Genomic DNA, 26,307 nt, shown 5'->3' with positions numbered 1-26,307 from the left:
ATAAATATAAAATATTTATTTTTGTAACATCCTATGAAAATCACACAATAGACACTTTTACATCAAAACTAACAATTACAAAACAAAATTTCAATATATAGCATATGAACATAACTCCTCTATCTAATAAGATTGTATGATGAAATTTAATTACTAAAAAAAAGGTTAGTTTATATAAGTGTAGATAAAGAATATAGTTATTTATAAGACTAGTTACAATATATAATAATATAATAAAAATATAATTGTACAAAACCTTCTTCGTTGTTAGGATAATGAGTGAAGTATTGGAAACTGGAATTTCATATAAATAACCCATTGTCTTTCAACACATGCAAAATCAATAAAAGAGAAGACTGACACATTCATAATAGGAGGATAGCAGAGTAGAGTAGCTTGTACGAGTTGACCTGCAGTCCGCTTGAAAAAAAATTCTTTATTTCAATTTGTTAGTCCGCTTATTTATTCTAAATTTTACCGTCTAAAATATAAAAATTATATTATGGATGGTACAATTTTTAACTTCCGATAAGTCTTTGACTTTCACATTCTGAAAACATTGAGTGACGAAACTATGTCAAAGGGTAATTTAAATAATTTCTAAAATATTTGGTGTAGGCATGGAGGTGGATGGCGAAACTAACATCAATTCCTAATTCATAACACTTTCACGAAATTTGATAATACTTCTGTATTACTAAAATGCATAAATTGTTTAGGTTTTAATAGTAATAAAGGTTAAACACATTTTTTAGATTTTAGTTTTTTTATAATAAAATTTAAATATAATATTATTTTATATATATATTATTATTTTTCAAATTAAAACAGTAATCACATGTCTACATATATTACCTTAAAAAAATTGTATATATTTAATAAAATATTTTATTAGTTGTTTATATAAAATGAATTTTATTACAAATAATAAATAATTCTTTTGACAAAAATCCTTTTTCGTCTTGGGAAGTTGGTTTACGGACCTTTGTAACTTCATGGTATACTCACGGCTTAGCAAGTTCTTATTTAGAAAGTTGTTAGCAAGTTCTTATTTAAAAAGCTGTTATGTTTGAAATTCAAATTTTATTGAAAATTAAAAAATCATTATAATACTATGAGACAATTTACCTAATTTATCTAAATAAAAAATATATATTAAATTAATAAACTTTAAAATATTAAACAATTCTATCTAATTTTTTATTTATTAATTTTTAAAAAATCTTATGTGAATTAATCCGACCAATAAAACCAACCTACATTTTTTTACATGATAGAGACCCACATTGTCAATAGATATAAAATAGAGAAAGAAGAATATGAACTAAGCAACTAAGACAAAACTCACCCCAACAATTTTGTTAATATACAAAATAAAATTTCATGTGTATATTATATTGTGTGAAGTTATCACCTAGTTAACTCTCTTGAATATTATTTAACCAAAGACATCATAATTAGTATTTTTATTTTTTTTAAGTTGGAACCTTTAAAAAAGTGGAGAGACGAAATTAATTTTTTTCTCTTTTGAGACTAAAATAGTGATTAAACTAAATTGTTAATAAAATCTATTTTTACACTTTTAAGTTATTAACTAGTCCAAAAACTCATGTAATCATTAATATCTATCCAACTTAATTTCATCCAAACCAGCAATTAAATATCAATATTAATCATACTTAAATAAAATTTCAATGTAATTTAAAATATTTTTCTTACAAAAATTAATTGTAATCCAAACAATGATTATAAAAGAGTTGAAATTTTACCAACACAATAAAAACTTAGAAAACGTAATTAAACTATACTAGAATTCAATCAATAACTTGGGTAGTCTCAACTAGTTGAAAATATCACTTTTTAAAACTATCTAAAATTAATATTGAACTAAAAATTGAAAGAGATTATTGATTTTTTTCTGAATAACAAATAATTGTTATGATATAAAAATTGTCAAATAAAAGCAACCCTGTTTTTATGGGCTATTGATAAGATATATAGTTTTGAAAAAAAGTTGAAAAAAAGAAAAAAGAAATTGGAGGATAGTATTTTTTTTTTAATGTAAGGTTTTACGACCTCTATAATAAATTTTATATTTAATTAACCTCTATATATTTTTAAGAACGTACTTTTTATAATTTTAATAAATTTTTATTTTAATAATTATTATAAGAATTGTTTTTTATTATATAAAAAAAGTGAACACGTGTTTGCACTGGTACCTTAATTCAATATCCCAGAATGATTAAAAAAATTAATGCCATAATCAATCAGATTGAAAAATAAGTAAACTTAAAATTAATCACGAATTACATAAATTCAGAGTTATATTATAGCAGTGAAAACAAAAGAGAATGTTTTTTAATTTATTATCATAAACTGTTACAATAGCATCTCATTACATATAAAACCAATAAAATAACATATTATGTTTGATACAGAGGAGATAAATTGTTAATGATTGTTTGAGAAAGAAGATGAAAGATAATAAAAAGGACTATTAATAAAAATACTATTTTACTCCATTAATTTTATATTATGTCATATAAGACGAGGCATAAAATAAGAATTATATTATATATATCATTTATCTCTTATCAAATAAAATAAATAATACGAATTTTATTTTATTTATTACTCTACCAAGCCGTTAACATTTAATTTAATTATTTGTTATCTCAATTCACTTCTCCTTTATTTCTATTTTTTCATTTTCTAAAAGTTTAACAGAGTATCAAGCCTTCCATCATCGTAATTAAGAAAATGATATATTTTTTAATTTTCTAAAAATGACAAAGAGCATGAAGCTTTCTATTACTTTAACTATAAAATGATAATTTTGAAATATTGGTAAATTAAAATAAGATTATGTGAGGTGCATCAAGATGCACTTGTGGTAATCATTTACATCCAATCATATCCATCCATCAAAAGTCAAATATACATCCATCAAATCAAATATTTTGGAAAAAATATCAACATTCTAACTTTTTCTCAGCTTAATTTGAGGCCTTTCCCTGTGGAACATGCACTCTTTCCCATTACCAACACCATTCCCTGTTTTATGTCAAAACATGCATTCCAAACACATGTTTTTCTGCAACTTCCACTGTCATCAAACACATAGTAAAACAGTATATCACATGAAACAAAAGTTAAAATATAAAATAAGAATGTTTTGTGTAGGTGTTTGGATGTTGGGTAAGTAATGTTTATTTACTTGATAAACAATTCGTTCTTATGTTGTAGTTTTTAAACTCTTCGAAATTCTCTATCTCCTATCCATGTGTTCTGTCGGTTGGTGGGGTATCTGCAATTATAATTCGACGTTAAAGTTAGTGTTAATCTTTTTGTTTTGTTTTTTCAGGATAAGAAAAACGTAATTTTTTTCCTTTCAAAAATCTTGTTTATAAGTTAATATGGGTTTTCACTAATGTGGATCAGTTAACAGTTCGCCAAAACGTGTGTAGTGATTTACAGGTTGTGTAGTGACTTTCTGATATCACGAGAATGTATTTCAAAGTATGTATTTGACTCATTTAACATTAATTACAACTATTCATTTACCACATATTTATTATGTTGTATTATTAATTCCAAATTCAAAATCCGACCAATATATTTAGAATTTAAAATTAATATTAATAATTGAACACATTATAAATACATATTCTACAAATATGATATATCGATGCCTAATACGTGAATCGAGAATCGAGACAAACAGAAAAAGTGTGGGAAGCTGATAGGTAGAATGTGAGAATGTATATTATAATAATAATTATTGTTGGAACAGGAGAAAGTATCTCTGAAAGTATTGTCCCCTTACAATGGTTTACCCGGTTAAGAGTAATGACCCTCTCATTTTCTCTCTGACAAAACACAACAACAACTGCCACATCAATTCCTAGGAAAAAGCCACCCTTCAAACTTACCCTCCAAGCCACTATTCACACAACAAGACACAACAAACATAAACACCAGAAAAAAATCATCTTTTCGGCATATATATAACTCCAAGGAGTGTTAACTTGTTCTCACCATCTCTTTTCCTTGTTCTCTGTCTGCTGAAGTGAAGATGGTGATGCTGTGTTTTTGCTTTGAATTTGAGCCTAGGGTGGTGGCTGTGCATGGCAGGAGAAGGTTGAGGAGTTTGTGTTGGAGGGTGAGAGCATATGTGAAGAGGCAAATGAAGAAGAAGGCTTGCTCTAGGAAGAACAACTTCAACTACGACCCTCTCAGTTACTCTCTCAACTTTGATGATGGCAGTTTTCTCTTCATTTTCCCCACTCAACTGATATGATATGAGATGATGAAGATTTCCATGTTAAGAGGTTACTTCACTTGTGTAATTTATATGCTTCATGCTGTCAAATGGGAAGAACTTTAATGTTTTCTGCTTTATCTTTTCATCATTTTGTATGCTTTCTTGTGAAAAAGAGAAACAGAGATTCTGGTTTTGATTTGATCTTTTTAGTGTAAATGTAACCTTGTGAATCTCTTGAAGGGCACTCACATTGATCTCACAGTGGTGTATTTTGTGCATATATTTGAAGTTAGGACATATATATATATATATATAATTTTTAAAATGGAAAATATAGAGATATAAATTTATATGCTATATAATTATAAATTATATAAATTAATAATAAAGATTCACTTTTATTTCCAACATATATGTCCCTCATAACTCAAACAATAGAAATCAACACAAAATTCTTCCATTTCATCACTTTTTTGATAGAAGTTCTTTCCATAAAAACTGATTTTTTTTTTCCCTAAATGAATATTTGAGAAAACTGTTTGGAATTTGTCATATTTTTAGATTTTTTTTAAAAGCTTTTATAAATCATTTTTCTTTAATTTTTTAAAGAAAGGGAAAACCTTCCCAAAATTTGGATACTCATATTTATGCTTATTTTTGGATAAAGGAGAAGGTAGAAAAGTAAAAATTACATATTTAATTTGATTATGATTGTAAAATTTAATAAAATAATTATAGAGACTTTCTTTGCAAGACAGAGAGCGAAAATTTATGGTAAAATATTTTCTCGTTTTTTGTAATTTTATTCCTTATTTTTCGGATTTAATTCATTTTTCTCCGTTTGATAAGTTTCCGTCGTTGGAAACAAACACACCTTTAGCATAATAGGTCTATTTTGATAAATAACGCTGATACATCTTTTATTTTATTGCAAAAAATCATAGGTGTTTTCAAATTCAATTTATTTATAAATTACATAATTTTGATGGATGAATCTCTCAACCAAAGTTTTAAAAAATAATTTATTTTTTAAATAAAATGTCTTTTGAAAAACGGAGAAAATATGTTTACTATATAATAATGTTTTGATAGAGTGATATATTTTTTTTCAAATGAAAAAAATCATGACAAAATAGTGGGTGTTTCTCCCTGCACCCCAGCAAATGACTTCTTGCACCCTATCACTTTTGGGAAAGACTATTTTACCCTTCTAAAAAATGACTTCCAAATTATTATTTTCCTATATTTTTGGAAAATACTATTGTAGCCTTTTAAAAATGACTTCCAAATTATTATTTTTCTATATTTTTGAAAAAGACTATTTTACCCCGTTTAGAAATGACTTCCAAATTATTATTTTCAGAATATTTTCGGAACACATATTTTATAAATTCTAGATTTACCATTGGGAATTAAAAAAATATGTTCCAAAAAAGATATTTTGGAATAATTTGATTTTTTGCTTTCAGGATTTTCTATTTCAGAAATATACTTTGTTTGCAAATCCCTATTTCAGAAACACCTTTTGTTTATGGACTCTATTTTGGAAATTATAAAAAATTATCAAGGATAATTATGGTATTCCAAAGAATTTAGGGGTGCAGGAAGAAAATGTAGGAGTGTAGGAAGGAATATCCCAAAATAGTATGGGGGCGGGAAAATGGCCCAATAATGAAAACTCTCCAAAAAAGGACGAATGGGCCCAATGTGAAGTTTGGATCGGCGCGAGAGTTAAATGTTGGAGAAATGAATGAAAAGGAAAAGGCGCGGTTATTGGCGCTTAAACGAAAAACATGGCTATTCGGTTTTCCCTCCTTTGATTTCATATATATTGCAAATCGGTTTCTTCGTGTTCTTACTTTCGAATTTGAGTGCATTGTTAAGTTGCAGAACAGAACTGCGATAAGAAATGGCATCTCAGACGAGGAAGAGAGTGGACGCCGTTGATTCTCGCTCTGCTTCCGTTCTTGTTCGTGCTAAAGATGGCAGTGCTTTTGCGCGATGGTTCGTTATTCCTTTTCACTTTGATTGAAACCATTCGCATTGTTCTTAACATCATATTATTAGGTTTTGGACTATCTATTTTCTGATATTGTTTACGCCTCTTATTTACGAAGCGGTGAAATTGTAGTGTGTTTTCTACTTCCGGTTTTGATTGTTGATGTTTGTTTTCTTTTCGTTTCTTTGCAGCGACGATTGCAAGAAGAATGTGCCGGTTGTACTCATCGACATGCACAATTGCAGCCTTGAGGCGAAAATTAAAATGAACCTTGGTACGACTGATTTTGTTTTTTTTTTTTGCCTTAACTGTTTTGTTGTTCGGTGATTTTATTGTGAGTTTGTTTTTGTTTCGTTATTCAGATGCGCAGGTTGTGGATCAGGCTGCTGAAGCTAAGAAGATAGAGAGGTGATTTATCTGATTCCTCTTTTTTCAATGATTTGTTTTAAAATGTATGTAATTACTTTTACTGACGCTTGTTTATTGAAATTGTGTAGGAAGAAACCGAAATCTAAAGAGCCGAAGGCGAAAAAGGCTAAGACAGAGAAGGGGAAGAAGGTCAAGGATCCTAACAAGCCTAAGCGTCCTGCAACGGCCTTCTTTGTCTTCTTGTAAGGATTGTTTTGTTTGTATGTGTCAACGATTCCGTGGTTTGTTTGCTTGAGTGTCTGATTGAGGCAACCGTCTGTTGCAGGGATGATTTTAGGAAAACGTTCAAGGAAGCTAATCCTGACTCAAAGGATGTTAAAAGGGTATACTAAGTTTGCTTAAGTCCGTCTTTGCTTTAACTATTGAATTGGATTTGGGATTAATTGGTTGTCTTGTTTGTTGGAAATTATAGGTTGGTAAGGAGGCCGGTGAGAAGTGGAAGTCTATGACTGACGAAGTAAGTACAAATGTTGTGTAGTGATACAGTTTTCATTTGATTGTTTGATGCCTAGTAACGTTCTTGACATGCATTGGTGTTTCAGGAGAAGAAACCTTATTTGGATAAAGTTGCTGAACTCAAGGCAGAATATGAGAAGGCCATGGAAAGCTATAGAGCCGGTGAAGTCGAAGAAGTATGTTTTAACTTTTTTTATTCTATGGACATGTATATTTCATGTTATTTGTTTATTTTTCTTTTGTTCTAACTGCGTTGATTTTGGTTCAGGATCAAGCTGGATCTGATAAGGAAACTGCAGCAAAAGAAGTGGAAGAGGAGTTAACGGATGAAGAGTAGTGATGGCGCTTGTGCACTTCTTAGAGCTTATAACTGTTATTGAAAGGCCACTGAATTTCCTAGTCAGACTAGGGCTGTAAATTTCGAAACATGTTTTAGTTTGAGTTTTAACATTTAGGTGTTACTTTTTAGAATGCTGTTGAAATCCTTGTGCAACATCTTGTTTTTGTAATTCTCGCATGAAATATTAATGAATGGTAGTCACATTGTTTTCTACAAAGAGTCTTTTCATGCCTTTAGTTTTATTTCTTGCTTATTATATGTTTAGGGTAATTGATGATATGGTGTGTGGCTACAGCTATTCATGACATCGACATGTGCGTAGCATTCAGTAGTAAGAGTTGCTTTGCTTTGTTGGCTTGATTCACGCCATGTTTTTCTGGATAAGATTCTTTGAGGGCAGGGTGATCTTGAGCGTGGTGGTCAACCTTTAAAAGCAAGGTCCACATGTGCCAGGGTTTACTGTAATATTTTTTAGTGCCCACACAAAAAAGCCGTTGAGGTGAGACTATTCTAATCTAGAATCCAAGCACTTAATAAAATGAGTGCTATTTTATTAGAAACAATGTTGAATTATAAAATTGAACTTGCATTGTGGTCGACCACGAATAGAAATATTCAGATGTGGGGGGTACCTATTCTATTTTCTCTACGTAACAATGGTCGTAGGACATGAGCATATATTTAGTATGATAGAGTCAGCATCTCACTGACCCATGCTTCCGTGTTTCTTGCATGGTTGTAAAGGTTTGCCACATAAACACAAGTTGTGGGCGTAAGCAACCGGTCGAAAGATGTTGAACGGTCGGGTTTGTGGTATTTCACCACACAGCCTGTTTGCCCTGAAATTTGCATGCTTTAGGCCAGTTAACTGTGACAAACTACTCGGAATTTGGCCTGTTAATCCGTTTATGGATACATCAAGCCATTGTAGTTTCAGCAACTGACCTATACCTGAGGGGATGGTTCCCAATACGTGGTTTCTTGAGATGTCCAGTCTTTCAAGATACATCAAATTTGAGATAGAGACTGGGATTGGACCTGTTATGTTGTTGCTTCCCACGTTCAGCACCTTCAAGCTTGACCCTTCCACAAATCCTGGAATGTGTCCCGAAATGAAGTTGTTTGACACGTCTATAACCTCCAATGAGCTACTTGTCCTGTTATTTACTATTGTTGATAATGAACCCACCAGTAAATTTGCATGCAAGTCCATGGAAGAGAGCTCCGTTGGCAATTCGATTGCAGATATGTCAAACCTCAACTGGTTGTTGGAGAGCTTGACCTTCTGCAGGCTGGACATATTAGTGAAGAAATTTGAAATACCATCAACCAAGTAGTTATCTGATAGGTCTATGGAGCTCAAAGAGTCAGGTCTTGTGAAGTGTGGAAGATCTCCCTTCAATTTGCACCCAGCAAGATGTACATCTTTCAGTTGCTTGCTTCTGATCCAATCAGGAATACTTCCAAGGCTGAGGTTATTGTAGGACAGGTCTATAGACAAAAGGGCAGGGATGCCCTTGGTGGGGATTGCTGGTAAAGGATCTGAAAGACAATTCCTCGATACATTGAGATACCAAAGGTTCTGTAATCTTGATATGGACAGTGGAATATGCCCTGTGAGCAGATTGGCACTGACTTGAAGACTAGTCAGGGATTTCAGATTTCCAACCTGATCTGGAATGTTCCCTGTGAGCTTGTTATTGCTCAAGGACAAGTCTAAAAGATTGACAAGGCCGAACAAGGAAACTGGAATTTTTCCGGTTAGAAGGTTCGAGGAAAGGTCTATGAAAGTCAAATTTTTGAACTCCCCAACAAAATCCGGGATTGGAGCTGATAACAAATTGTAGCTGAGATCAAGGTATTGCAAATTTATAACGGTTTTAAGACTAAGGGGAATAGGACCTGTCAGAGAATTTCTTGCTAAATTAAGTTGGACAAGGTTTCTCAGACCCCCGAGTGTTGGAGGGATCTGTCCTTTCAGATGGTTCCCAGCGAGTGAAAGGGACTGAAGCAAGGACAAACGACCTAAACTCGGAGGAATGCACCCTCCAATGGAATTGTCATCCAAAATCAGCTGGGTGAGGTGGGTTAAATTTGAGAAACTATCAGGAATTGCTCCTGTAATGTGCTTCATACCACTTATGATCATTACCTCCAAGAAATGCAAGTTGCCCAGAGAGGGAGAAAGAGTACCCTTCATGTAAGTTTCATCATCTCTCTCTGGCCTCTGAATCTGCAACATGTTCACTCGCCCTGTGGATGGATTGCACTGAACTCCCTCCCACCCGCCATCGCAGCAATCTCTGCCTGTCCACGTGGACAGTGTCTGTGACGTATCCTGCGAAATGCTTGCTTTGAAGCTCAGAAGAGAAGCCCTGTCTTCTTCCGAGCAGACCGGTGCCTGCGGTGTTGAAGATGACTCTGCCACACTTTCAGAGAACTGCCTGAGAAGTGAAAATATGAGCACAAGGCTGAACACCCATGTCCCAAGTTCCATTTTTGGAAGGTGGGTCTTGCTCAGATCAGGGATTGGTGTGAGGTTGGGATCTGATAACTGAGAAGAGAACTTTGGGCGAGGAAAAGAAATTTGAAAAGAAGATGCAGTATAATTTAGGGAGAAAGAGAAAAAGAAAAAGAAAAAGGGTAGAAAAAGTAACAGTCCGACATTGGGGTTCTTATTGTATTATTTCACGTAGAGAGGAAGGTATAATGATGATAAAGATGGTAAAAAAATTGAGCATTGTAATTTTTGTGTGGGAGATCTGCATGCAGATTGATTGAGCAAGCTCTGATATTTATAGATACATAGTTAGAGAAGAAGAAGAAGAAGAAGAAGAAGAAGAAGAAGAAAAAGAGGTTGAGAGTGAAATAGAAGGGGGATTTTACGAGATCAATTTAAAGAATTTCACATGGAAATTTGTGACCGTTTGATGGATCACGAGGATCCTTGCTCCATTTGAACGTTGGAGCGCACTACATTCAAATTCTTTCCCCTGTCCTCTTCTACAAAACAAAATTCACCACCATCACAGAAACTCTTTAATATTTTTTTATTACTCACTCAAAAAGCTTTATTTTCAATTTAATCAATATTTTCATTGTTTTATACTTTTATTCAATATATTGAAAAACTTAACTATAATATATTGTTAGAAGAATGACATATTGACATGATTGATGATATGAAGAAAATATGTTTGTTATTTCATAAAAAAAAAACTGAAATTTTAGATAGAAAAACAATCGTATATTATATATTAGAGCTAGTTGTAAATGTAACATTTTTTTTATACAGTAAACAAATTAAGAAAATACTGTATCTGTAAGAATTAAATTAAAGATACTGAAAGGGTTAATCATGAGAAGAATAAAATCAGTATACATACATGTATAAAAATTTATGTATAGAATCTATAACATTTGAATGTGTTATTTATGACTGCTCAAAACCACTTTACTTGGATTATTACAGAAGCTTACCCTTAATGTCATTTTCGATCTGATTTATTGCCTCTTTCAAGTCTTAACATGAGATTGCTTCTTTTATTCTTTACTTAGTGTTCTTAATCTCTTTGGATTGTTCTAGACTTTTATTTTTCTTGTTTGGAAGAAATTAACCAATGGATTTTTTTAATCACTAAATATATTTTAAAGTATATTCATTTTCGTAAAGGCTCATCAATAATAACAATTAAGCTTTTAATAATTCAAGTGTTTTATTTTAATCAATTGAATTATAATTTATTGATTATGTCATGTAATCACACAATATTTTATATATTTAAAAAGTAATTCATAAATATTATTGAATACTGGCATATATAATAATTTGTTGATTTTATTAGTTAAAAGTATAAATAAAAGTATCTTACAAATACATTACTAACAAACAAATGTGTTAAAAAATATTGAAAGAGAGAATAAAAAATGTAATAACAAAATTAGATGGCCCACACAAAACACGAGGGGACAATAAATTGAATGTTTGGTACGCCGCACGTTCATTCAATTGTTTTTTATTTTTTAAGAAACATAGTGGAAAATAAACTATTTGATAATTAATTAGTTATTCTCTTATAATTTTTCTGAAGAATTACCCGTTTATGACTATTTAAGTATCTTTAATGACATAACATACGAAAATTTACTTCAAATTTTATTTAAGAAACTAAATATTAATAGCAAAACGGGAGAGCGAGGATTAAATCTGAAAAAAAATAGAAAATAAAAGAGGACTAAAGTAAATAAGAAAAATAAATATTTTTTTATAAGTTAAAATTAATTTATGAAGTTCTGAAATAAATTTTATAAATTCTTATTTGTAATAAAGAAATTTATTTTTTTTCTTGACTTTCTTTTCTATAAGCATTTGTGAATTTTTTTCCAAATAATCTCTAATCTCTACTCATATAGCATTATAATTTTTATTTACTTACCATTGAATTTGTAAGAAATGTCACATATCATTCTCTCTTTATTCGTTTGTGTATTTTTTTAATTTGAAAACTAAAGTAAGAATATCGTAAACATACAATAAATGAAATGTAATTAATAAACAATGCAATGATTGATATTTATTACAAAATTCAGTTGCTAAAATGAACATTTATTCTTAATAAAGAGTATAGATGATCTTTAGTAGAAGGAAGTAACTTCTGTCTTTTTTTTATTGTGTTTATTATCAGTCTTATTTTATTAAAAAGTAATGGAAAATTTAGAAAATAAATTATAATAATAATAATGAAACTCAATATTTATAATTCATTTTGGATCGGCTTACTTTATATAGTATGGTTATGTTACTCTTGTAAAGCTCTAAAAACTATGTTTAAAGTAAAAGATGCAAAGAATATATGTGTTTTTAAGTATGCTTAACATGTAAGAAATGATAATCCAAACATGTTATAATTTGCATCTCACAAACATTATTAACAATAATACCATTTTCTTAATTTTATTTTAAAGAGTTTTTTTTTTTCTCTGAAAAAATTATCTTCTTCAAACAGTAGTATTAATAATAGATTCTCTAGCATGCTTCTTATTATTAATAAAAAATAAAATTAAATATATTTTTGTTCTATATTTTTACATAAAATTGATTTTCATTCCTAGTTAAAATTTTAGATTTTTTTAATATTTATAATAATTTTTTTTAATACTTATAATAAGAAAATCATTGGAATGGTCCTGTTAATTTGTTTTTATTTCAATGTCAATTATAAGATATTAAAATATTTCATATTTACTAACGTGAATGATATAATATTATAATGATGAAAATTTTGTATTATTTAACCCTAAAAAATATTAAAAATCATGACTGAAGTGTATCAATTTTTCTTCTTCAAAATTTAGAACATTTAACTAACATTCAAAAAGTATTTAAACATTATGATCTTATTATTTATTTTTTGAAAACATGATATGATGAAAAAATACGTATATTATTTGGTGGAGTCCTTTTCAGTAAATAGCATGGAACAAACAATCACTATTTATATGTTTTTTTGGAAGCAAAATGAATATTGACTTTTCTCTATCAATAAGTATACTTATCTTCCTCCTTTACAAAAACACAAATTTCCCTGTTTATCACTTCAAAAAGAAAAAATAGTTTAATTAAAAAAAAAAGCATTAAAGTGCTCTATTTTTTGTGGTTATAATAGAACAATGTTTTCACATTGTTTTTTCAATCAATAATTTGTCACGGGTTGACTATTCTACCACCTTAATGCATCTTTAGTTTATTTATTTTTTTATAATAATTTAATTTATCAATGAACCTGTAAAAAATAAATGGGTGTTAATTCAAGTAGTGTAATTAATTGTATTTATATAATGTTCATGTAAAAGATGATATCTTAAAGAATAATTAAGATGAATTGGTGTATGAAATATATTCGAAACTTGTTGTAATTATGCAAGATATTTACAAGCTCACAACACTTTTTTTTACCCACTTACTTTTGCTCATACAGAATATTTTCTTTTTCCTTGTTTTGATGACATGTTAATTTTTTTAAGGGTTATTAATTATTATTATTATTATTATTATTCATAGATATCATCCTATGATATATGGATATTTTCATACTCACCGAAATGTTGAAAAGGACTTTACTTTTTATTGTGAAATGTGTCTTTCAATATAATTTTCATTTTCTAAAATATGTATTATTTATTTATTTATTCATTGTCTTTCGATTTAATAGGGTTGCCACAGTTTCACAGAATCTGTCTCTGGCTCTACTCTACTCTTGTTCAATTTTTAGTAAAGTTTTTTCTGAAAGATTATTCTTTCATTCTACTAATTCTACTAATTGTAAAGAACCATACACTATTTTCTATATATAGTTTTGTCATTTTTTTAATTTTTTTTTTCAAATCTCTTTATAAAATGGTAGTTTTGTAAGATGGAATTGAATTTAAAATTTACTTTTTTTTTTTAAGAAGATATTAGAATATTTAAAATGTATTATAATCATAATTTATAGGGTTTATCGCATACACACTATCTATCGGATCCTATAAGATATTTGAAAACCAAGAGTGTTGAAAGATTAAAATTAATATTGATGTCTTCTAAAGAATTCTTGAGTTTCTACCTAAGATATAAATTAATTAATTTAACTTTGAGTTTAGGTGTACTTAGAGTATAATATGGAATTTGAGACCCTAAGGATGTCTATGTTACCTAAATAAGTAATAATTTAAGAAAAAAAAATTAGGCTTGACCTAAATTACTAAATTAGTAGATGTAATTTGCAAACATAGAAATTGAGTTACTACATAGGTTAATTAGGTAGTTGTTACTTTAATGTTGGTGATTTACAACTAATTTTGTAACAAAATTTTCTTTGAAATTAAAGTATATAAAAATATGTTATTAATTTATTGCATAATCATAATGGATGAAGCAGTTTGAAAAACATTTGTAACAAAAATATGAGAAACAAGAATAACTAAAAAAAATATTATTCATTGTTCCACTAACCACCACCCACTTTCTTATGCATAAGTTAACAATTTTCTTACTCAAACCAACTCCAACCATGAAAAAAGTTGACTAAGGTTAGTGTGGATCAAAATGAGGAAGTGATGGTTAATTATGGTGAGACTCATATTCTTTAAAACTAACTGAATGTATATGTAATTTCCAACACACCTCTTTAAATGGTTCTGATATTATATTAAAAAATGTATTTTAAGTCTAATTCAATCTTATAAGTTATAAAATAAAGTTTGTATTCACTTATATACTATGAAATGTTTTTATCTCTGGTCGACGTGAGATCTCCAACCTATTTTAATCCTAAATTAAATTTTGAAAAAAAAACTTGATAATGGTTACAGTAGAGGATGGTATTTAACATAAGAAAATGAGAAGTAAAAATGGCATTGAGTTGTAGGTAATGGCTGCATAATGAGAAGATTGGATTATGTTATTAAGTGTGTAATGAGAAATTATAAAAGAAATGGAAAGAAAGAAGAAAGTGGTGTGGTCTCTTAGAAGAGAAGAGTGAATTATGAAAATGCAGTGATTGAAAACTGATGATTGCGGTGATTGCGGCATCCATGTGGGATGATTGTGGTTGAACTCAAATTTGGATTTTGTAGACTTTAAGTTTAAGACTTTTAAGAAAAAGGGTCCCAAAATTCTTAAAAGCTAACATTATAGTCCAAAAGAGTGCCTCCTAATAAGAGGGTCTTCCCATTCTCATCCACTCATTCATTCATTCACACTGTTGGTTGCTCACAGAATCATCTGTCAAAATGTTCTCTGCAACAGACAGATTAGCTGCAGGTAGGGAACATGTCAAAAACTTTGACAAAAATAATTATCTTTTTCTTATATTTTTTGCATCTTCCAATTTCAAATTTTACTTCATCATCCTTCTGGACCTGTGTGTGCTTGTTTATTCTTTTTTATCTCTATCAAACTTTGACTCCTTCACTCAAAAAGGTGACTCCATTTTTTACTAAATAGTGTATGAGTTGGTTTTATGGTGTCATCCAACTTGTTCAATCACACATTTCTTTAGTATCATAAGTTCGATGAAATTTTGACTAAATAATATAGATAAGTGATCAAATAAAAACAAATATTTTTTATTGCTTTATCACCTTAATCAAACAGTTTCACATGATTTATTATTATAACTAGTGGGAAGATGATAATAGGGCATTCTGAAATTCTTTATTCTATCTTATAAAACTTATAATATAGCTTCTATGTGAGATTAATTTTAAACTCATATTTTAAATGAACAAGACAATTTTTTCCTATAAATAAACAAGAAAACTTTTATATGTATAATCTTTACCTAATAAAATATATTTATTTTTTTTTATCAATTTATCCTAAATTATTTTGTATTTTAAAGTAAAAAATGTCTTATATTATTAATATTTGATGGGATTTGATGAGTGTTTGATAAAAAAAACAGAATATGCCTACTCATTCATCGATAGAGGATAGCCAACATCCATCACCTCAAGCTTGTCAAATTGAATTGACTAACAAAAAAGTGAGAAAGAAAACAAAGATAACAAATAATTAGTGAGGCAAAGAAATGGAAAATGGGAGACTTCAAGCTTGGTCAGGTGTCTCTTCAAGAACTAATAGATACAAAGCTTCTGACTTTGGAATTCTAATCATATTCATAAAATGTTAGGATTCTAAAAGCTATCTGCTATAAAACTGTGAAACTACTCAAAATATTCCTCTTCATTCCTTCATTCATTTTTTACATCCTAAATTGATTACCTATACAATGAACAACGATTCTACAAGTCTAGTTTTAAAAGTTAAATTTAACATTAACAGACTAATATACTAGACTTGTTCAATATAATATTTTAATCAATTTAAACCTTTTTGGTCATCCTAAAACATTAGAAGGTAGTTAGTGATGGATCTTAAATAGGTATCTATGAATTCTACTAACATCAAATGACGAAAGATTGAACTTTTCTAGATTTGCGCAAAGTTCAGGACCCATCCTTTTGGTGTGATTGAATTATTTTGTTTCATTTTCCCACTTTATCAAATAGTTTGAATTTATGACTAAGTTTGCTTTCATTTCTACCTTATTTAAAGATGTTAGCTTCAGTGACATTTTGTCTTCTCTTTATTTATTTTTAAATTAGGATTTCTAATTTCACCACTATTATTTGATAATGATCATAATTTTCTCAATATAATTTAGTGATGATTGGATTCTTAATAATTTTTTCCTTCATGCTTATAGGATATTTTGAGAAGGATTCACAGGTAGATTCAATGATGAGACATGAGTTAAATACACCTAAGATATTGAACCCATAATCCAAAACCTTAAAAGCAATGAGCAATGAATTTTAGGTACCTTATAACATGTTCTTATTATTAACCGATTGAAAAAATGAACTTAATCAATATATATTTATAAAAAAAGTTATAAAACAAATCAAACTTATATTATATGTTTCAATTAAATTTGGATTCTCTCTTATGTTTAGTGTTGTCCTTCTACTTGTCTTTAAAATTTCCTGACTTTAATATTTTAAAATATATTTTTGAAGACACAATAAAGTGATAACACTAAAAACCCAACATAAAATCTAAACTTGTTTCAATTAGATTTAGAAGTTTTCTAGTAAAATAGTTCTACTAGTGACACATCTATTTTGATTGGTTTGATCTTTTATTTTTCTTGTAAGTTTATTTAAACCTGTTGATGTTCTACATTCTAAAAGCTGGGAAAAAACTTTGGATCTGGTTCATAAATACAACACAAGAGGTTCTTTCATAATCATTGACAAAAATTGTTTTGCATTAATCTAAAGTAAGGTCCATCAAATTTAGTTAATTAAATTTACTTACCAAATCATGTTCTACAATTCAGCAGATGTACATAGAAGAGTCATAAAAGGCCTTTTGTTAAACTTTCTAAGAATAGAAATAAAAAACATCAATTTTTAAACAAATTAAAATATAAATGCTTTTCTATATTAGATGAAGACCTTGTTTTTTTTAGCGACCTCTTAATTTGCTATCTCAAGCTTAATACATCACATACCAACAACAAGTGCTAATAGGGTTGATGTATTAAGCTATCTCAAGGTTTTAATTTTTAGTTAAGTTTTTTTCCATAGAAATTGAAAATAATAGAATTCCAATCGTTGAACTGCATGTTATATTACATCCAACTACGCACAAATGCATCATTCCTAATTAAGACGGACTAAAAGTCTGACATTGTAAGCTCTTCTGACTCAGAAGAATGATGGTATTTACTTACTCAGTTGATCTCACTCAAGCCATGGATGTATTAATGTACGCACCTGATGCAGCTAAAGACTAAATCATGTTTAGAGTCTTCATGATGAATGCATAAGTGAAGGCATCTTCCTGGAGCTTCTCAAATCTACATCCACACGGAACACATCAACAAGCAAAATAAATAAAATCTACAGTTGTCTCATTACATTTCAGAAACCATTTTTTTCTTTTTAATGTTTCAAAATGTGAGCAAGATTATAATTTTTTATCATTCCAAAAAGTAAAAGAAAAACATTAATGACCATGACATCTGACATCAAAACAGAATAGGTAGCACGAGGTCCAGACCCCAATTACACTCTTGTTCATATTAAAATTATACTCTGAGAAAAAGTATAATTTTAGTATGTTAAGATTACGGTGCATTTAATTTAAATGAAACAGATATCTCCGTATTGTTTCAGTTTGGATAAACATTTTAATAACAATTTATAAAACAATAAAAAGGTAAAATGAATCAAATTTTTTTAAATTAAAACTAAAATACTTTAATATTATTATAAATTCTTGTCTAACTTCTTCAAAAGGTTTAGCAAGTGCATTTGATTTCCTTTCTTTTAAGAAACGTGACTTGATATTGTTTAATATCAATGATACTTTATTATTTTATTATTTACTCAAAAAAATTCTTAACTTTAAAAGTACCGGTAGAAAAAGACAAGAAATCTGAGATTACCTTCCCGACTTAGAAAAATGTCCAGCACCAAGCTCGCATTTAAACAACAGGATGCTATCATCAGTCTTCACATCCCTCAGTTTTGCAACAAACTTCGCAGGTTCAGAATACAGAACCCGTGGGTCTACAGCATGCACAAGCAGATAGAAGCACATGTCACGCGTAAAAGCAAAGGATATTTTTCCAGCTAATTATCAGTAATCACAAAACAGAAATAATGATCTGGCTTAAGCATTAAAATTCAAAACAGAAACAGTTCAGTGGCATGAATCAGATATGCTTACCATTTAATCCAGCTGTAACAAGAATGTGTGGATAGTTTTGTGCCTTCACCTGCGTAAAATGGGAGACTTAGAAAAAACTTATTCATAAAATTCATTTAATACAAGAGAAAAATAAAAATTATGCTCGGACTGAAAAATAATGATAGCCAATGAAAGAATACAAGGCATCAATCAACACAGCCATAAGGTTCTCACGTTATCAACGGGGGAATATGATTTCATGTAAAAGTAGAATTCCTCCTTTCTAGGATCACCCCATTCCTGCGGTAACAAAAGGAAACAATCTCATTTGTGAAAAAAGAAAAACAGGAGAAATCATATCATAGACACTCTGGACTAGCTTGAATAATGATATTCAAAAAATTTATAGCACATATGAAACAAAGACCCGTACAATTACAAAAATGTCGAAGAATTTTGATGGAAGGATAATGCCCCTTATTACATCAGTTTAAACGACAAATGATGGTATGACAATTAAAAACATAACTCCATATTTATGATCTGATACATTTTACGAAAAATAAGATGAAAAAGAATGCTAAAACAATTTCACTGGCTTAAGGAGACAGTAAAAAGATAAAACATAGAGGGGCACCCCGGGCACCACACGACCATGTATTAATCAAATTAGGAAAACAGTATTTGTGCAACAAAATTGAAAGGAAGGCCCAGTTAAAGCCACGAAAAACAAGGAAAATGATAGGGTGCACAACAAGGTTGAATACGATTAGAGTGTATACCATGAGAAACAAAATGTGTAGAAGTGGTTTCTATATTTACCAGACAAATTCATCCATTTTAGCAAGGAAACAAGTCCAGCTGACATATTATCATCAATTAAGCAAGAATACATTAATTCAACCAACTATCTTGACTCCTACAAATCCTCTTCCAGAACCCAATTAAACAGTATTCAAAATATCTTCTAATATCCATATGGAATGGTAGAACAAGGGAAAAAATTACCTCCCATTCTGAAGTAGTAAGAGGAATGGTTGGATCAAGCATTGTTGTCACAACATCCACAAAAGGTACTCCAGCAACAGCAGCCCTGAATAAATCAGGTCTCATATTAAGAACTGCACCGATTAGCAAACCACCAGCACTTCTTCCTTCAATGCACAGTTTTTCCTTAGAACCGAATTTTTTTTCAATCAAATATTCAGCACATGCAATAAAATCAGTGAAAGTGTTATTTTTCTTCAACAGCTTCCCGTTCTCGTACCACTGCCTCCCCATTTCCCCACCTCCACGTACATGAGCTATGGCATATACAAAACCCCGATCTAACAATGAAAGCCTTGCTGATTTGAAACTGGGATCTATGCATATCTGTTGACAATTTGAGGTCACTAAATTATGGATTCTAGATGAAACGGAAGGAGACATGTTCAAAGGTGCAAAAATCAGATTCTTAAATGGAAAAAATCTGTAACCAAAGGAACTAACAGGCTAACTAATAGTGTCCGCAACCCATATATACAAGAGCAAACATTGAAGTAAACAAATAACTATCTTTACACGTTGAATCAATAATGACACAATGGAACAGAAACCTATTTCTGAAACAATCAATAAAAAGGGGACATAAATAAGGATGTTCTACGTAAAAGAATCTTGCACTCATAAAATGATACAAGACAAAGATACCACTAGATCTTATTTCTGATTAGACAAAAATGTAAGTGCTTAGCAGCAGAAAAAGGTACAAATGTTCAATTATATTTTTAAAAAAGTACAGCATCCTTTTACTTTCAAGTGGCAAGCATTAAAGACTGATGGAAAACAGCAGCTAGTAACTTTTATCCATTATCCCGTACAAAATCAAAGCATATAATTCAAAAATGGTATTGTTATATGCAACTCAATCTATGTAAAGTTATATGCTTTTACCTCATAGGATCCATATCCATAAAGTAGTAATGGATCTGATCCATCAAGCTTCACAACATCTTTACGGTAAACAATCGAAATGGGAATCAAAGTTCCATCCAAAGCAGGTGCCCATTGCCTTTCAGTGACATACCGTGCTGAATCAAAACCTCCTAGAACCTGAGTAAAATAGGACCATGCAGAATAATTAAACCACCCCAAAGAAAAAGAAGACTTGCATACAAAAAAATATATCTACATGACAAACTATTAAGACAGAAGAAAGACCAGATGCAAAATTGAAAAATTTGGGACCCCTTTAACTTACCGAGTTAATCTTCTTCAAAACAGAAATGCCTGTCTTCATATCATAATCATATACAGAGAAAGGAGTCCTCAATGAGCTATATGAAAACCTTAAAATACTTGATGAAAACTCTGAATCTGAAGAATCCACTGAATATACAGGATCAACAAAACTAACTGCTTGGCCACTTTCAAGGCTTCTTAGTGGTTCACCAACTGGAGGAAGGTGATAAACGATTATTTTTTGTAGACCATTTTCTCTCTCATATGCTACTAGATGATCACTAAAAAGTTGTATCTCCTGAATTTTAACACTAAAAAAAATTCAATGTAAGTTTTGGTGAAAGAGAAAGACACAAGCTCCAAGAATTTCTATTGTTTACATTTATTCATGCTAATCACTTTGGATGTTGAGAGATGATAAGGATCATATATAAATATAATGTGGCAGAAAATTAGTTCACTATAAACTGCAATGGAATATAATACCAGCCAAGGAACAGCTCACCAAAGTTTAATTAGAAAGGTAACAGCCCAAAACAGTTTTTGAATTATTGAATAGTAATGAAGAGACAACAACCAGAGAGAAAAAAAAAAGAAAGTTACATAAACCGCAAACGGTTACTTACAAAGTATCATACAAAATATATCTTCTATTAGAATGCAGGCTTAACTACCACAAACTAATACATGGCTTTTAAAAGGAGAATAGTATATCTCGTGTAAGAACAATTCATCATTTTTTAGTAAATAAGTGACCGCATTCTTCAGAAAGCTGTTTACTCTTATTTAATGCTGTATTTTACATCGATGAATGCACCACCCAGTGGCCCACACGAATTCATAAGATAAGTCTTATATAATTTATCAAGGTTATGGCAAGAATGAACAAAACAATGGACCAATGATACATAATTTTTTTACCTTTCCTTGTGAGGAATAAGAACTATAGTTGAGGAGGTGTTATTGACAGCACAAGCTATAACCTCCGAATTGAAAAACTGATCACTTCTCCTCTTAATAAAAAAATGATCTCCACGATGGCTCACAGTTGTGTCAATACCCTCAACACGTGGAGTCAAAACTTTAAGACCCTCTTCAGGCTTAGAAACATCCATATAAAAATTGAACCTTGTATTTTTGCTCTCTGATGCAACAAACAAATATTTTTCGCTTTCAGAAGCTTCAAGATCAAGAGAAAACATGTCATCCTTTTCCACATAAAGAAGAGTATCCTTTGATTGTTCTGTTCCAAGCACATGAAGCCATGCCTGTATTACTTAAGATGTTAGCGTAGAAAGTAGACAACAAGTGTAATGAATTTAGAAAATGCGACCACCAAAAAGGAGTTTTTTTATGGCAAAAAATAAACATTGTAAATATATCCAAATACCATATTGGAGCAACGCTTGGACCTGCTTGTTTCATATTTGGAAAAAGAAAATTGTGATATACTCTTTCCTCCAGACTTTGAGTTTTTAGCTCTTTTTGATAAACATACCTAATTACTATAACTATTATTTTTAAATTAAAAAAGAAAACAATTTTCCCTTAATAAGCACAAACTGAGCCCTAATCAATCAGAACTTAGCATCTGGCTAAGAATTAAGCAGAAAACATTCAGTATCACTGCCACATTGAACCACAGCATCACACAGTAAATCACAAATTTCATTTTCCTGTTTTCAGCATTTATCAGACTAAACTTCAAATTAAATTTGGCTAGTTTCACTCCTAATCAGATTGGGATTTACAATGTCCATCAAATGGGTTCGGAGTTGGACATGCGAAAATTTAGCTGAGTTGAAGTTAATATGGAAATAGAGGCTCCAGTTGTAAGAGTTGGTAAGATCTTGAATTAAATGATTTTGTTGAAGAAGTGATTTCAGAAAGAACAATGGTATTGTTTGATATATTTAACTGGCCCTGTCTAAAAGGAAAAAGGTTTTGGTTGCTGCTCCTGCTATTGTTAAAAAACGAAATATTATTAGAACTGAATGGGTCAACAATACTGAGTCCAGAGGAGTATGGCCCACCTTGTCAGGTCTGAGAATTTCATCCATTGTGACATAAACTAAAGCATCATTACCAGCCCATTCAAGGTATCCGGTTACACCAACAAGAGGCTCTCCAATAGTAGCTTGAGTCTCAACATCAATGACATGCACAGTATATATTTCATCTCCTTTGGTATCTTCTGCATAAGCTACCAACTTATTATTTGGGCTAACCTGAAAATAAATGTAGCTTGAGATAAAATAAAAGCAGTTCGAAGTCGGGTAACAAGACAGAAGAAAGTGAAAAAAAGAATGGCATAATACTATGATCTAACCTTAAAGGTACCAATACTGTAGTATTGGTGATGTTGTGCTTTGACATTCTCATCCAAAATAACGTGCTCCTGAGGAGCTTCAGGTCCAGTGGGCATGATGTCATGCACAGATGGAACCTTTTGGCTATCAGATATAAGGCGCCTACAATGTTGAACATACTCCTTCCCTTCCAAAGTTCTCTCATAATAGTAATAAGACCCTTTGCGTAAAGGTGCAGACATATCATCCTCCTTAATCCTTCCTCTTATCTCAGCAAAAAGCTTATCTTCAAATTCCTTAGTTCCTAGAAATTTAAAGAAAATGAGGATAACTTTCTCTGCTAATCTTAAGAAATTTCCTTCAAAAGTGAGTGTCTGTAGCAAAGAAGAGGGTAGATACAGCAAAGGAATTCCTAAGCCGCACCCCGCAGTCCTAGATGGAGCCTTTTACCCCTTTATATTTGTTCAGTTTATCAATTAATCATTTCCAAATATTGCAGAGGAAGCGAACAGAACACTGAAATTCTAGTAACACTTTGCAATATAATCTTTTGAATGCACTATACTATGAGTCAAAACTTATTAAAAATCACAAAATTTTGTGGATAATTTTATTTAATGATTGTCATAATTTTTTAGTTTTTTTTTTCAATATTTTTTTATTAATACCAGTGTCTTGATAGCACTCCTCAAGTTACACCGGAGCCAACCCATCAACAACCTCCAGCTCGACAATAAACTTTACAAAGCATGGATGCATCTGATGGTGACATAGTTTCTATAGCCATTATGATCTACTGTTCAGGAGGCGTCTTATCTTGAGCACAGTTGAATTATAAATTACAACTCCGAGCAAATTATATTAGTTGAATTAATTACTCGCTTGGAATTTTCGTTGTTTGTAGAATAATCATAGGTCACAAGTTGGTCTGTTGCTTTATACTATTCCAGATGAAATACAAAACTGAGAGAGAGAAAATCCAAATTATTTCAATTTTGCCTCGTCGGTCACCGCACCAAATACAGTGTTACAATTCCGTTCTCGAGAACCAAACTTCATAAATTCATAACCGAGAAGACAAGTCCGTGCAATCAATTACTGAAACTAAACCAACGATGCCTTTTAGCTACTGTAACCAAGACTTTCTTCAGTAAATCTACACTTGACAGTCATGCTTAGAGTGAGCTACACTTACATGCTTAAACGGATTGTATTTTCAAAAGAAAAATATAAATCGAAAGCAGAAATAGAGAGAGAGAAAACTGCGAAAGCGAAAGAGGATAAGAAAAAGACGATTCGCACCAGACATGACGGAATCGGTGTAGGCATTCTCCTGGCCGAGGTAAGACAGCACCTCGGGATCGGTGCGGGAATCGTCTCGGAGCCAGTAGTAGTTGTCGATTCTGACGTCGCCGAACATCTCCATCGCGTGCTCCACCTTCTTCGCCACAGGAGGAGGCGGAGAGTGAGAGTGCGGCGACGGATTCATCGGCGATGCGGAGGCGGCGAGACTGCGGTGGTGAGAGAATGGTGCGGTGGCGGCGGTTGGAGGAAATGGAACGGCGGAGGAGAGAACAACGGAAACGGTTAGAGGAATGCAGAAAATGTGACGAAGGTTTAAGCGGAGATTTTGAAGCACCATTTGATGCAATATTTTTCAATCTTTATCTTTATATTTTGAAAATATTCCACTTTTTTCTCTTTTTCTTTTTATGTTTTAAATATTCGTGAATTGTCTTGGAATTTGGAACAGAGAGAAAGAGAGTGAAGTGGTGAGTGAGTGTAGTGGTATGTATGAATTGATAATTGGATATTTGGTGGTGAAGCTCATGAACCCCTTGATTTACCTATTTCCATGGTTTCGGATATATACAAATCTCACTACACCTATATCTCTACCTATCCAACTAAATATTTAATACTAAATCACATCTACAATTGTGACACCATTCATCATCTTCTTCGTCACATCCTAACATAATCCAAAATAAATATCAAGATTATTGATTGAATATTTTTTAGATATATTTTTTATAAACATTATTTAATATAAAATAAATAACTTAATTATAATATAAAATTTCATTTAAAATTTAAAGGTTAATTTAACACTTTACCGATTGAGTTCGACATGAATGATTAATCACAATCTTATAAATAAACACACACTAATTTAAACAAAAATACATATTACATTCAACTATCACAGATTGAACACTAACCTAGACATCGAACTATCTTTTGATTATACACTACTTATAATCGAACTATCTTTTGACTATACACTATAACAGTAAGATATTCTCTATCAGAATCAATAATGGTTTATAAAGATTAAAGAGGATCGATATTTTTTTGATTTTTTTAAAATACAAATATGAATAATTTGAATAAATTGTCTAAGATATAGTATTTTATATTTTTTTTTTGTATTTTAGGATAAATTTTGTTGATTAGATGTGAAAGGTGGTATAGGTGATACAACTCACCTTTCCACAATAGTGTTTTTGATTGAAAATGTGATGCAAATTTGTCTTTCCGTTTTCCTAAAACAATACAAAGTTTTGGCTGGCTTTTGAAAGTTACATTTTCCCTCTCATTTCCATGACTAGTGTAGATTGTGGAGGTGGTCATGGGTACACTTTGTTAATGATGAATCACTTCTCTCAAATATTTTTCGACATCATAATCATGTTGGAAGACTTAACTTTTTTATTAAGTTAATTATCTTGATTTCTATTATTTGTAACTGTAAATATAAAAAAAAAATTCACCAAATTTAATTAATTAAAGTTTTCTTGTAGTTGTTAATTTAACTAAAACTTAATATATGTCTCATAACAAAATAAACGATCATATTGATTAATGTGAATAAACACATATTTTGATATATTTTTTCTAACAACTATAGATAAAGTATCATTAATGATGAGTGATTATGTATTGGTCGAAACTCGGTATTAGAAACCATTTAATTGGCTAAAGTAAAAACCTTAAAAAGGGAAAAAGGAATATAGAATAAATAAGGTAATTGTATTT

The 26,307-nt window shown here is 30.5% G+C and overlaps 3 protein-coding genes across 3 annotated transcripts; 1 reads left to right on the top strand and 2 right to left on the bottom strand.

The window, feature by feature from the left end:
- The first annotated feature begins 6,083 nt into the window (after nucleotides 1-6,083).
- On the top strand, nucleotides 6,084-7,708 carry LOC137828294 (high mobility group B protein 7). The gene is made up of 8 exons (XM_068634792.2): nucleotides 6,084-6,271; nucleotides 6,458-6,540; nucleotides 6,629-6,674; nucleotides 6,764-6,877; nucleotides 6,961-7,018; nucleotides 7,108-7,152; nucleotides 7,238-7,327; nucleotides 7,420-7,708. Exons 1-8 carry the CDS (start codon nucleotides 6,177-6,179, stop codon nucleotides 7,486-7,488), a joined length of 600 nt encoding a protein of 199 aa, XP_068490893.1. The 5' UTR covers nucleotides 6,084-6,176; the 3' UTR covers nucleotides 7,489-7,708.
- A 313-nt stretch (nucleotides 7,709-8,021) lies between these two features.
- Nucleotides 8,022-9,988, bottom strand: LOC137828293 (Leucine-rich repeat (LRR) family protein). The gene has a single exon (XM_068634791.2). The coding sequence runs from the start codon at nucleotides 9,986-9,988 to the stop codon at nucleotides 8,195-8,197; it is 1,794 nt and encodes a 597-aa protein (XP_068490892.1). The 3' UTR covers nucleotides 8,022-8,194.
- A 7,615-nt stretch (nucleotides 9,989-17,603) lies between these two features.
- LOC137830383 (Prolyl oligopeptidase family protein) lies at nucleotides 17,604-25,159 on the bottom strand. Its single transcript, XM_068637676.2, has 11 exons — nucleotides 24,571-25,159; nucleotides 23,289-23,572; nucleotides 22,993-23,187; nucleotides 21,881-22,227; nucleotides 20,979-21,270; nucleotides 20,672-20,830; nucleotides 19,745-20,110; nucleotides 18,971-19,036; nucleotides 18,776-18,824; nucleotides 18,492-18,615; nucleotides 17,604-17,900 (listed from the first exon to the last, which is right to left on the bottom strand). Exons 1-11 carry the CDS (start codon nucleotides 24,908-24,910, stop codon nucleotides 17,834-17,836), a joined length of 2,289 nt encoding a protein of 762 aa, XP_068493777.1. The 5' UTR covers nucleotides 24,911-25,159; the 3' UTR covers nucleotides 17,604-17,833.
- Between the last annotated feature and the right edge of the window lie 1,148 nt (nucleotides 25,160-26,307).

Source organism: Phaseolus vulgaris, chromosome 7, assembly GCF_051622355.1.
Source record: "Phaseolus vulgaris cultivar YP4 chromosome 7, ASM5162235v1, whole genome shotgun sequence".
NCBI lineage: Eukaryota > Viridiplantae > Streptophyta > Magnoliopsida > Fabales > Fabaceae > Phaseolus > Phaseolus vulgaris.
The sequence above is the reverse complement of the archived record's forward strand: the minus strand, read 5'-3'. Positions and strand labels throughout refer to the sequence as shown.

Excerpts from the sequence above, each read along its gene's own strand:
- LOC137828294 (XM_068634792.2), top strand. The coding sequence starts at position 6,177 with ATGGCATCTCAGACGAGGAAGAGAGTGGACGCCGTTGATTCTCGCTCT. Across the intron at positions 6,541-6,628 it reads GAAAATTAAAATGAACCTTG|ATGCGCAGGTTGTGGATCAG; the intron begins GTACGACTGATT and ends TTCGTTATTCAG. Across the intron at positions 6,675-6,763 it reads GAAGCTAAGAAGATAGAGAG|GAAGAAACCGAAATCTAAAG; the intron begins GTGATTTATCTG and ends GAAATTGTGTAG.
- LOC137828293 (XM_068634791.2), bottom strand. The coding sequence starts at position 9,988 with ATGGAACTTGGGACATGGGTGTTCAGCCTTGTGCTCATATTTTCACTT.
- LOC137830383 (XM_068637676.2), bottom strand. The coding sequence starts at position 24,910 with ATGGTGCTTCAAAATCTCCGCTTAAACCTTCGTCACATTTTCTGCATT. Across the intron at positions 20,831-20,978 it reads TTTTGAAGAAGATTAACTCG|GTTCTAGGAGGTTTTGATTC; the intron begins GTAAGTTAAAGG and ends TATTTTACTCAG. Across the intron at positions 18,616-18,775 it reads TGTTACAGCTGGATTAAATG|ACCCACGGGTTCTGTATTCT; the intron begins GTAAGCATATCT and ends TGCATGCTGTAG.